General features: G+C 38.9%; 1 protein-coding gene across 1 annotated transcript in view; it reads right to left on the reverse strand.

Annotated features, from left to right (window-relative positions):
• The window catches only part of sema4ga (sema domain, immunoglobulin domain (Ig), transmembrane domain (TM) and short cytoplasmic domain, (semaphorin) 4Ga), a 29,372-nt gene extending 19,257 nt beyond the window's left edge, over window positions 1-10,115 (reverse strand). The window contains exons 1-2 of the mRNA XM_053502333.1: window positions 9,835-10,115; window positions 2,406-2,720 (exon numbers count right to left, since the gene is read on the reverse strand). Coding sequence (XP_053358308.1) covers window positions 2,406-2,538 — 133 coding nt within the window. The 5' untranslated portion in view covers window positions 2,539-2,720; window positions 9,835-10,115. The remainder of the gene's footprint in view (window positions 1-2,405; window positions 2,721-9,834) is intronic.
• Window positions 10,116-11,415: the final 1,300 nt, after the last annotated feature.

Below are 11,415 nucleotides of genomic sequence, written 5' to 3' on the forward strand. Positions count from 1 at the left end.
TTGCGTAAGTGTTCACTTTAGCCACAAATGGTTCTGTTCAGCCTTGCCTGTTAATTACCACACTCAGAACAATGTTTTCTTCCCACAATAATTTTGAGAAAAAAATGAAGGCTTCTTCTGGGGAAAAAATAAAAAATACCAGGAAGGAAGACTAAACAGTAAACAGCCTGAATTTAATCTCACATTAATAACCATCGCTCCCTCCTACACAACTCCTGAATACTAAAAGCACTAAAACCTTATTATCTGGCTCCAGTATAATATAATGTACATTTTTATAGAGCCTCATCATCTCTTTCATCGAGCCATCATTCGAGCACTTTCAATCGTTCCATCCTTGATACTGATTTAATTTAGCCGGATTGTTGTACACCAAATGACTAGAATGGTTATGGTATAGGAGTGCTTCAAGATTTAAGAGAGAGAGAGAGAGAGAGAGAGAGAGAGAGAGAGAGAGAGAGAGAGTGTGTGTGTGTGTGTGTGTGTGTGTGTGTGGAGGTTTTTCTATGCGTAGGAGAGCTGAGTGATGATGAAATCCATCTATGGCTACTTTGCCAGTTTCGTTTTAGCTAAAGTAATTACACATACTAAAAGAAACCCACACAGATGGTCTTGGAGAACACAGACGAATGATCTTTGCATCTTAAATGCATGCTTTTTAAAAAAAAAATTTTTTTTTTTTTTTCATTTCCCTTAAAACTCATTTGTTTAACAATATTCTATTCCTTAAAGTATTAGTCATTTCCAGTTTATTGGTAAGGGTCTAAAGTACAATTCCAATAAAAGATTTAAAATCACCTGTGGTTAGCAAGGATAAAAATGGATAACCAGAAAGACACCAGATTATTGATTATATGACGGATTATAAAACCGATACAGATGACTGTTAAACATTTGAATGATGTAAATGTTTTAAAAAGGCTGTACATCAGTAAATGACGATCCTGATCGTGGCGCCATAATCATTCAGCCTCAACGCCTGATCCCTGAAGTTTGATGGATAACGCATCCTCAACTTATGGAAGAGATGCTTTTGTCTTTTTGTCTCTACACACAATTATGATGAACACCACTTGCACATTACAGGAACTCTGCTGGCAGTTATTACCACATCCCCATACAGTCCAGATGTCACTCCATCCAATTTTTACACGTTTGACCCATTGAAGGAGTCCCTGGGCGGCAAGCATCATCATCAAAAGATCATGGCTCCGGGGTACTGAGAACCTTTCTACCTCGATGGTAACCAATCGAAAAGTCCCGGTTTGACTTGAACACATTTTTTTAATGTGCTTGTTGAATTAAACAATGTAATTTTAAGCAAACCACATTAAATCACATGGTTCAACTAACTGAGCATATTAAACGTGTGAGGTAAAAACAAACCTGAGTACCATCGGATACTTTTATATCCTGAACAAGTTGCTAAGAAACTTGAACATATTTTTCTAAGCTAGTGGCTGATATAAAAAGAGCAGATAGATGCCTCAGGAGGAGGTGAGAGAGTAGAGGGAAAAAAAAGCATAGTATGTGGGTGGATAGAGGATGAATGATGGGGAGATAGGATTACATGCACGTACTTGCCTAATATAAGTACACACAACAGTTGCGTCAGTGCTAGCGTCACTCATTTCCAACTTTAAACATGCACTTTTTTTGTTGTTGTTGCTTTTGCCTGCCAGTTTGCTAAGCATTCCGGTCATCAGAACAATAAGCCATCCTTGAGCATGTGTACAGAGTCAGAGCTGTTACGCATGGAGTTTTTTCTGCTCTGGGGAGCGCTGGAACACTTTGGATGGTTGCTTTGGGGATGATTATTTCAGGCCTGGGAAAGGTTTGCTCTCATCATATTTCTGGAAGTGAAACATGTGTCTTGGGACTTTTGAAATCCATGCTTGCTTAACTCCAGGTAGGAGAGGTTCGAGTTGGTTCGATGTGACTCTGCTCTATACACAATGTGCCAAAGAGAGTGGTGTGCTCACCCTGACAGCTCCACTCTCTAACTAAGAAAGATGACATTCCTTATCAACCAATCTTGAGCAATAATCTTACTGTCCTCTTTTAAAGCGTGAAATTTCTTTTAAAGATGCTCTAGTGGGCCTCACATGTAGTGTTCATAAGAACCAAGTATTAGCCTCCTTTCTTCTAGATAAAAATAAGAAAGAATATTCTTGTGCTACTATGATACTTAAGATAAAAATAAACAAAAAAACGCAGACTTTTCTTGATGTAACCAGGTAAATCTATTGCTTTATATCTGCCTCTAATGCTTACTGCATTACTGCTCAAAGTAAACCATGACTAAAAAAAATAGTAACATCCAATATAACATTATATCACTTACAGGACAGAGTCTGTTGTATGTATCGCTGCTGCTTACTTTTGCGTGTAAATGTGAGTCATACCATTGAAAAGGACCGTAGTTCTGGGAGTAACATCCAGGTCCAGAGGAGGTGTTAAAGGATAAGCCGTCAGTGTAGACATAGCACACAGCAGCTGCAGGCAGGACAGCCATGTAACGTTGCTACTCATCCTCATCGCCGCTCTTTTCACCCCAAAGAGGTGAGCACCTCAAATACACACTCCCACACTCACACCTTCAGCACAACACGACAACACCCAGACACAAGACACACACACACTGGGATCTTTTCGATTGTCTCCCCGACAAGGTCCCGGCAATCTTAACTATTTTCTTATCATCCTTCCGGACACTTGACCTAAAAACAAGCACAAAAAAAAAAAAAAGTTAGCTGAGGCAGCAAAACACAGAAGAAATGTCACAGTACAAACTAGAATTCGTGAAAATAGCCAGCTGAGCAGAGTGTCGAGTTTTCAATATAAAAAAAAAAAAAACACACGTAAACAAAGATGAAATATCCCTGAGCATTATGCTCAATCTGATAGACCTGTTTTAAATAATGTTAATGGATGATAGTCTATGAAGGCTGCAAGCCTTTAGATGTCTCAATTCCTTTCTATCTCTATCCCTAGAAATAATATACGTATTCAAATGTTTTACTTATGGTTTGCAAATGGCATTCCCCGAACCCCTGACGTTAACTGTATACTTTAATAATACCTAATTTGAATGCATCCTTAAGGCTTTCAAACGTGATGTAGTCATTTTCAATATACAGTGTGAGGTGTTTTTCACTTTACTTCTCACTGGCACATTCCCTGCAATTCCTTGACAGCTTGAATACATCCGACATAAAAGATAAGCCCGGCATCTACTGCGCATTCCTTATAACTATTCATGTTCTTTCTACACATCCCTCAATTAAACACATCTGTCATTGGATACAAAAACGTTTCTCTTCTTGGACTAGAGATTAATTCCTAACACATCTATAAGCTATAAAAAAAAATTGAATACGAACACTAATCCTGATTTTTTTTTTTTTCTTGAGGTACAGGTATTTACATAGAATCCAAACGACATAAGCAGTAAATACACCAAAGGTGTAGTGATGGACTCTTGACTCTTGGAGGCTTGTGCAGATCAAGTATTCACAAAACTACCAACGCGTCATTGTTATCGAGTATCAGATGAAAGAACAAAATTCCTGTCTTTTATTTGCCTATTTGTAACTAAGATTACCTGATTTAAGCAGCACTGCCCAGACACGAACAACCTGCTATGGTGTAACCGTGCTCATTCTGTGGGATAAAACTAAACCTAATCTTGCTTTTTAGCTAGCTGGCTACGGATATCTTACTTGTTCACTTATTCACTTATCATCTATACCGCTTTATCCGGTATAAAGGGTCGCGGGGGGCCTGGAGCCTATTTCAAGTGACTTAGGGCATGAGGCGGGGTACATTCTTGATAGGGGGCAATCCATCACAGGACACACACACGCTCATTCACTCATTCCAGGTAATTTGGGAATGCCTAATCTGCCTGTCGTTGGACTGTAGGAGGAAACCGGAGTACCCGGAGGAAACGCACCAGGCACAGGGAGAAAATTCAAACTCCACACAGACTACACAATATACTATAATCCCTCTCTCTTACTTCCATTTGCTTTGTTCTTATTGTCACTTGAGCTTACACACACAGTCACCTGACTGGCCAAAGCCTGAAGTAAGGGCATGATTATGCGATTATGACATATATTCCATGTAACAGTGTGGTCATAGTCATAGGTTTACATATATATATATATATATATATGCCATGTAACCATGTGGTCATAGGTTTACATATGCCAAAGATTTGACTCTTCAGAATTGTCAGGAATATCCAGGAGGAGAAGTTTTTGTAACCTCTGATTCATTTCTCGCAGTTTTTAAACACGGAATCCTGTTTATTTTAGCTCTTTAAAAGACTAGGTACTCAGTACTTGATGGTTACTCAAGAGTACACCAGCTCTGTAAAACACACACACGTCCTGTACGATGTGATTTAGAAGGACAGTTGTTCTACACTCCCCCTTTTCCCTTCACCTCTCTCCCCATCATACTTACGCGTTGTCCTTCCCTTCTATAAACACGCCAGTACACTCCCTCGCTGTCTAAGATAAACACACGCTTGTTCCCATTAAACAAGCCTATGCACCAGATGAGAGCTGTTTTCTTTTCCTTTCTAACCCCTACTGCCCTCTAAGAGGCCATGCACCCAGTACCCTCGTAGTCTCCTTCTCCCAAAATCCCACACAACTAAATACAAGCATCTGTGTCACTCTCTCTTTCCCTCTCCATCTCTCCCTACGCACCCACACATACACACGCATGCTGCATTAGAGAATCAGTAATACGCAACGCTGGACAGTTATATTGGTTCAGCATCGGCTGCTGTGCATCTCCATGACTACCGTTGGGCTGTCACAGCTGGTTGAGAGTGTGGCGTACAGGTGCAGTGTAACCAGCTTTTAATAACAAGCTGTTGCACAAGCAAAACAGGATGTGACAGGAGCCCAGGAATTTCTAGCACAATTACGACCACTGCCAAAATAACATCTAATCCCTTACTAGAAAGAGCAACCAGTGGAACTGCAGGAACTCGCATGCCTGTGGCTGACAAACAACTAGGCATTCGTGACAGCAATTAACTTATGTTATGTGCAAACATTTGTCCATCGTCTGGTCTTAAGGTTCCTGAATGTTGTGCCTGACAAGCAGGGAATATTTCACACCAAACTGAAGCACAGTTATAATCATTTCTAAGAACTTTCATACTAAACAACATGTCACTGTTGTACGAAACTGATGTTCGACAATAGCTGTTGCTTTAAAAAGCTTTAATGTTTTCCTTTTAAAAATACAAAATGTCGTAAAAGTCAGAAATCAATAGAAATATGTAAAAAAAAAAAAAAAACATCTGCAGAAGAAAATACAGAAAGGTAAAGACAAAGTTTATGTCATAAATAATAAATATATAAAGATGTATGTGCCACATTTTAATAGAATCACAAAATTTTCAAATGATATCTCATCATAGGATTCGACTGATCCATTTCAAATCAGGTTCTGGTTTAGAGCATGAACAAAGATTTTTTTGTGTTTTTTTTTTTTTTTTAAAGATGATCTTGTTACAAATCGCTTGCTGTGAAAGATTTCACAGACAGATTTCTTACTCATGGGGCCAAAACAGTAGGAATAAGAATCTAGTTCTATCTGCGCGTTAATAATGAAATTATTGTGGAATATAAAAGCGTGTTTTCATTATCAATTAAAAAAAGGAGTTTTGAAGCTTTGATTTACATATGGTAACTTTTTTTTAAATACCTGCCCAATGTTTACTCTCAGATCAAAGTCCCGAGATAAGATAACCACAATTGTCTACAATCTACAACGCAAGTGAAAGTATAACAAATCTAACTGGTTTTAAAGTTACTTTCTTTTAAAATGTGTTAATAAAATATAGCAACTTTTTGCTGGTACATTTCGTCATCACAAAAGTCAGTGTAGAAATTCTAAACGCTGCACCTAGCAGGTATATCTCAAATAGCACTCTCAAACAATCCTAAAGTGAGTTAAAGGGTGGAGGAGGAAAAAGAAATTCAATTTGTTAGTAATACAAAAGGCTGCCCACATTTTGTTCCATGTCCACAGAGATAATCCCTCAGCACGTGCCCAAAAGAGGTGCAAAAAAGTAGGCCTTGGAAATCACAACTCTTCCAACCTTACTTCTAAAGTATTCAAGTCTGACTCGCACGTCCTCACTTCTGAAAGGTCAGTCCTCCATCACCCGCTTACACAGGAAGAGCTTATATTAACCACAGCTGCCCATCAAATTCTCACAACATCAGCAGGTTGAACAGAAGCAGTAAAATAGTAACCGGATCTCTTTAATGAAAACTTTTCAGTAACATTAACAATTTTACGTCAGAGACCGACGTTTATAATAGCAGTTCAGTTTTGATACTCTGATGGATGAGTAATAGTCGATCTAATCTACAGCTAAAAACAGACACTTTTTCAGCTCTGGTGAATAAAATAATGACTGACAATATTAACAAGAGTGCCTTTGACATGTTAAAATGATAACATTACTGATTTATAAAGACTCTCTTGATTTTTGTGTTTTAAAGAAAGCTCCATGTATCTGATGGAATCTTTTCTAGTACATAAAAATGTCTGAGTGAAAACAAGGCACTGTGCTTGCTTGTCTTGATACAAACTGATCCACGCTTATTTACTGGCTCAAGGAGCCTGGGAAGCCTTGTCCTTTTCCCATAAAGGATAGAAAAGGACTCTGGTGAGCTATAAATGGAAACTAAGAGGTCACATTATCAGTTCTTTGGCAAAAGAAAATAAGAAGGATTGTCTTTCTGTTAGTCTCTCTATGGTGCTCTCTCTCACAGAATAAAATAAGTACTCCCCAAACACAAAGCTCAAAACTTACGAACTTTAATCAACTGTTAATTATTTTGTTTTGGCTATTTTGGCACACTTTTTAGTCACATGCAGCCTCTGATGTTTAATAGATTTTTTAAAGAAGAAGTAATACAGTAGAGCCTGCAACTAGTGTAAGCATGATTAAGCCTGGTTCTGTGCAGTTTGAAAAGAGATGACAGATTTGTTGCTTTATGAAATTCTTACGCTTCAGATGACAAGCTTCTATTTTGAGCAGGATCTGTATGAAAATGAGACAGAAGGGCTGCATCACATCATATTTTGAAGCATGATGAGTTTAACAAGTCAGGATGCATGAATAAATATTGAGGTATTGATACCCAGAACCTGCTAAATTTACCTCCAAGGTCTGGCGTGAAGCTTAACCCACATACCAGGAAAATGTTGCAGTGCCACATGACAGCTAAAGTTTTTTTACAAGTGCCATACTTAAAATCTAAATTGTGTAAAATCAGGTCAATTAGATTTACATAGTCACCTAAACAGCCTTAAGGTGGTGATAAAATTATTTTCTGTAGAATTTCAAAATACTTTTTGTATTAAATTCCAGTATAACTAAACTACTTTCTTCAGTGACTGCTAGAATAACTAATTGTTTTTAGTTATTATCATTCAGCCCTGTGGACAAACAGTCCTACATGTGACTGCCTTCTATTATGCACTAAGTAGGTTAACCACACCTGATTTAACTCGTCACCTTAAACCAAGCCCATTGTAAGGTCAGCTAAGTGTACTAGAGCAAAGAAAACACAGTGCATATCCGGTAGTGGATTTGGGAACAATTCCTCAAACAAACACCAACACTGGCTAGTTTCACTATGCCTTATATGCCTTATCTGATCTTAGTGCATTGTCCAGGAAAAACATTGTCCATATATCAGTATCCTTACACCTGCAAGCTAAAAGAAAAAAACAACAACATAATCTTCAAATATAATTTTTAGACATTTTCATCTCTTACTATGTGTCTAATTTAAACTTTGATTAAAAGTTCAACCTTTTTTGCTTAGAAAAGGTTACAGTAATGCATTCTCATTCTGGAAAGCTGATTTAAGGAGTCAAACATGAGACAGATCAGAGGAGAATGACCAGACTGGTCTGAGCTGACACGAAGTTCATAGTAATAGTCACATTATCACTCTTTACAACTGTCCTGAGCAGAAAAAGCATGTCAGAACACACAAAACATCAACTTTCATGTTGATTGGCTAGAACAGCAGAACCATTTTTGCCAGACAAGAGCAGAAATCTGGGAAAATTATAGACACAGTCTTGCCCAAGCTTGTTGTCTAAAGACTGGGAAAAGACCAACAGGTGATTTATATTAAATTGTCCAGTTTCTGTCAGTCTGTGTCAAAAAAGGCCTTAGATATAAAGCCTTAGGTTCTTCAGCTCTTGTAGGACAAGGTTTGATGTTTTGTGTACGCTGGAGATGCTTTTCTGCTCACCATGGTTGTAAAGAGCAATTGATGTTTTATGTTGAGTCTGTGCCCATTATAGCCTCAGCATTTTATCATTCATAAAATGACTAAAGGAAAAGAAAACCTTAACCAATCAGCCAGTATATATTCAAGCACTCTATATCATAATATGGGTCTTTTTGAAGTGTAAATAAACCATACATTTAAACCTTTATGCTTAGAAAAGGTGATCGTTATGGTATTCTGGGTAACTGCTCAAAGGTGTCAGACAAGGTTTAGATTTCTATTAGAAAAAAAAGTGTGTGTGTGTGTGTGTGTGTGTGTGTATAAGGACTTGATATCAAGGCCATCAAAATACCAGCAGCTGCTCCTTACAGCTCCAGGGTCCCAGGTTTGCTCCTGAGCTTGTGTTACTGTCTGTGTGGAGTATCACATGTTCTCTCTGTGTCCGTGTCGATTTCCTTTGGGTTCTCTGCTTTCAATCCACCCTCCCACCTGAATCGGTGACTCTATATTAAACAGTTGGTGTTGATGCGTGTACGAAAGTGTCTATGTATGCATGGTGGGTTTCCTGTAATGGACTGGTATCCTTGTATTCCCTAGTTGCACCTAGAGAACCTAGGATAGTCTCTGGATCCACTACAACCTTGACCAATATTAAGTGTCAACTCAACACAGATGGATGGTGACAAATTTGGAAATCAATGTAAAGCATTAAAGAGATCAAAATAATATTTTAGTAGCTAGAAGGTTCTCCTCTTGAATCCTGGATCCTTAAACTGCCTGGTCTGCTTGAATATTGCTTTATAGAAAAGTTTCTGCTAAATCACCAGTAATAAACGCAGGACCCTCTACAGCCCTGATTCTGTTCGCTCTTGAAGTAGAACAGATCACATCGTAGTAAGTCTTTCATGTTTCAACCTGATGTGCATCAGACACACACCAGAGGCAGATATAACAAAAATCAACTTTAAGTTAGTTAAGAACAATGTGGCCAATTAAAAATAAATAAATAAATAAAAAACAGACCTGATCACATATTGCCTCTTAAAAATAAGCTAAACTAATGTTTTAAAAAAAATAAAGTAATGCAATCAGCAAATACAATCTGAATTCCATAACTGCCAAATATCATCATCGAGTAAGTAGAGTGTACAATGGGTATAATTACAGTCATTATTACAGTCTGCATGTACACAGTGCTCTGTTTGCTCTGCAGCTTCGCTTGTGTTTGAGCTGCAACGAGAAGGTACTGTAGATAAGCCTAAAAACTCAGTCAGTGAAGCGACCAACTAAAGACTATCTCCCTTCCTTCGATTAATGATTAACTAAGTCTCTGATTGGGATTACGGGTTAAAGGGCTTGATCGATCATTAACGTGACAGGTAGCTGTACATGTGGAGTTTTCGAGCATTAATTGGACTATTAACCGACGGCTAGGGAATGCATGTGTGTTTTGTTTTATTACAAAAACATTAAGAAAAGTTCGTTGGCGTATAAAACTGCTTATTATAAAAAAAATAATTAAAATAAACCCTCTTTAACGTACCTTGGTGTGGTTCCGTTTACCGTTTTCACGTTTCAGTTCGACAGCGGAAAGTCCACAGTTAAAGAAAAGCTCCTGAGGTCTGAACAGAGTGACTCAAACTGCGAGGCGTCTCGGGCTAAAGAAGGCGTCACTCACTCTCTCTCTCTCTCTCTCTCTTTCTCCTTCTCTCTCTCTCTCTTTCTCTCTAGCGTGAAATTCAGGCTCAGTCCCAATCCCCCCTTCCTATTGGACGCATAGTGCGCTATGTACTGTGATACATTAAACACACCGCAGATCCTAGAAGCAGTTTAGCTTCAGGCGTGACCGTTGAGTCGCGCAGGTAAATAAGCCACGCCCTCCCACGCAACTGCTACTTCCGTTCAATAAAGCAGGCGCTCATTTAAAAGCTTTCCGAAAGTTTCGGAGTAAAGTTCTAAAGCGAAAGAGCCCCAAAACACGACGCGAAAAACAAAAAACGACCCGGCTAATGCGTCCAGTGATAAACCGTGTTTGGAGAACTCGACTACAGGTAAGAGACGGAACTAATCACAAAGAGGAAATTCATACAATGTTACCATAAAGCTCTTACATAACACGCAGGAAATAATAGCACCTTTCCTTATCTTTAATCTCATTTATAACCTGGACAACGTGAATACAGTGCATCTTTAAAAAGACATATGGTACAGAAATGGTGTCAAATTATCCACGTCTGTCTCTAGAATTCATTTTACTTCATTCATCTTCTAAACTGCTTAACCTGTGTAGAGGGTCGTGGGGGCCTGGAGCCTTTCTCAGGAGACTAGGGTACACCATGGACAGGGTGCCAATCCAGTGCAGGGCACATACCTGTACACACACACACACACACACACACACACACACAACGGCAATTTGGGAATGTCAAGTAACCCACTCTGTATGGCTTTGGACTGTGAGAGAAAACCAGAGTACGCAGAGGAAACCCACCAAGCACGGGGAGAACACGCAAACGACACGCACAAAGACCGGTGACATGAATCGAGCCCTCGATTGCCTGGACTTGAAAGGCCACAGTGCTAACCACTAAACTGCCACTTCAAATCACCTAGACACCAAAACACCAAGAACAGATATTAGGATGTAGTCCTGGTAAATGATTGGGCTCTGAGCAGTTATATGGTCTACAGAAATAAATAGAATATAGTGTGTGTCTGCCTAATGTGTCTGATAAAAAAAATGGAATGTATTCATACATAGTATGTCACTATAACTAGATCTTTTAGAATCTATCTTTCAATCCCATCATTTTCCATAACACACATCATGTGTAGAGTCAGGGACCATATTCCAAGATCAGGGACCAATGAGGGGGCACTATAAGGTCCCCATTCATACACTAAGGACAATTCGGGAACGCCAGTTATTTAATCTGCATGTCTTTGAACTGTGGGAAGAACCCAGAGGAAACCAAGCAAGCACGGAGAGAGCATGCAAATACTCAGACCCAAAGCATGAATCGAACCCTCGATTCCCCAGATATGCAAGGCCACATTGCTAACCACTATTCCACTTTGCCACCTCTTTATATTAAAGAAAAGACACTCACTCATTTACTCAACG

This window comes from Clarias gariepinus, chromosome 8, assembly GCF_024256425.1.
Source record: "Clarias gariepinus isolate MV-2021 ecotype Netherlands chromosome 8, CGAR_prim_01v2, whole genome shotgun sequence".
NCBI lineage: Eukaryota > Metazoa > Chordata > Actinopteri > Siluriformes > Clariidae > Clarias > Clarias gariepinus.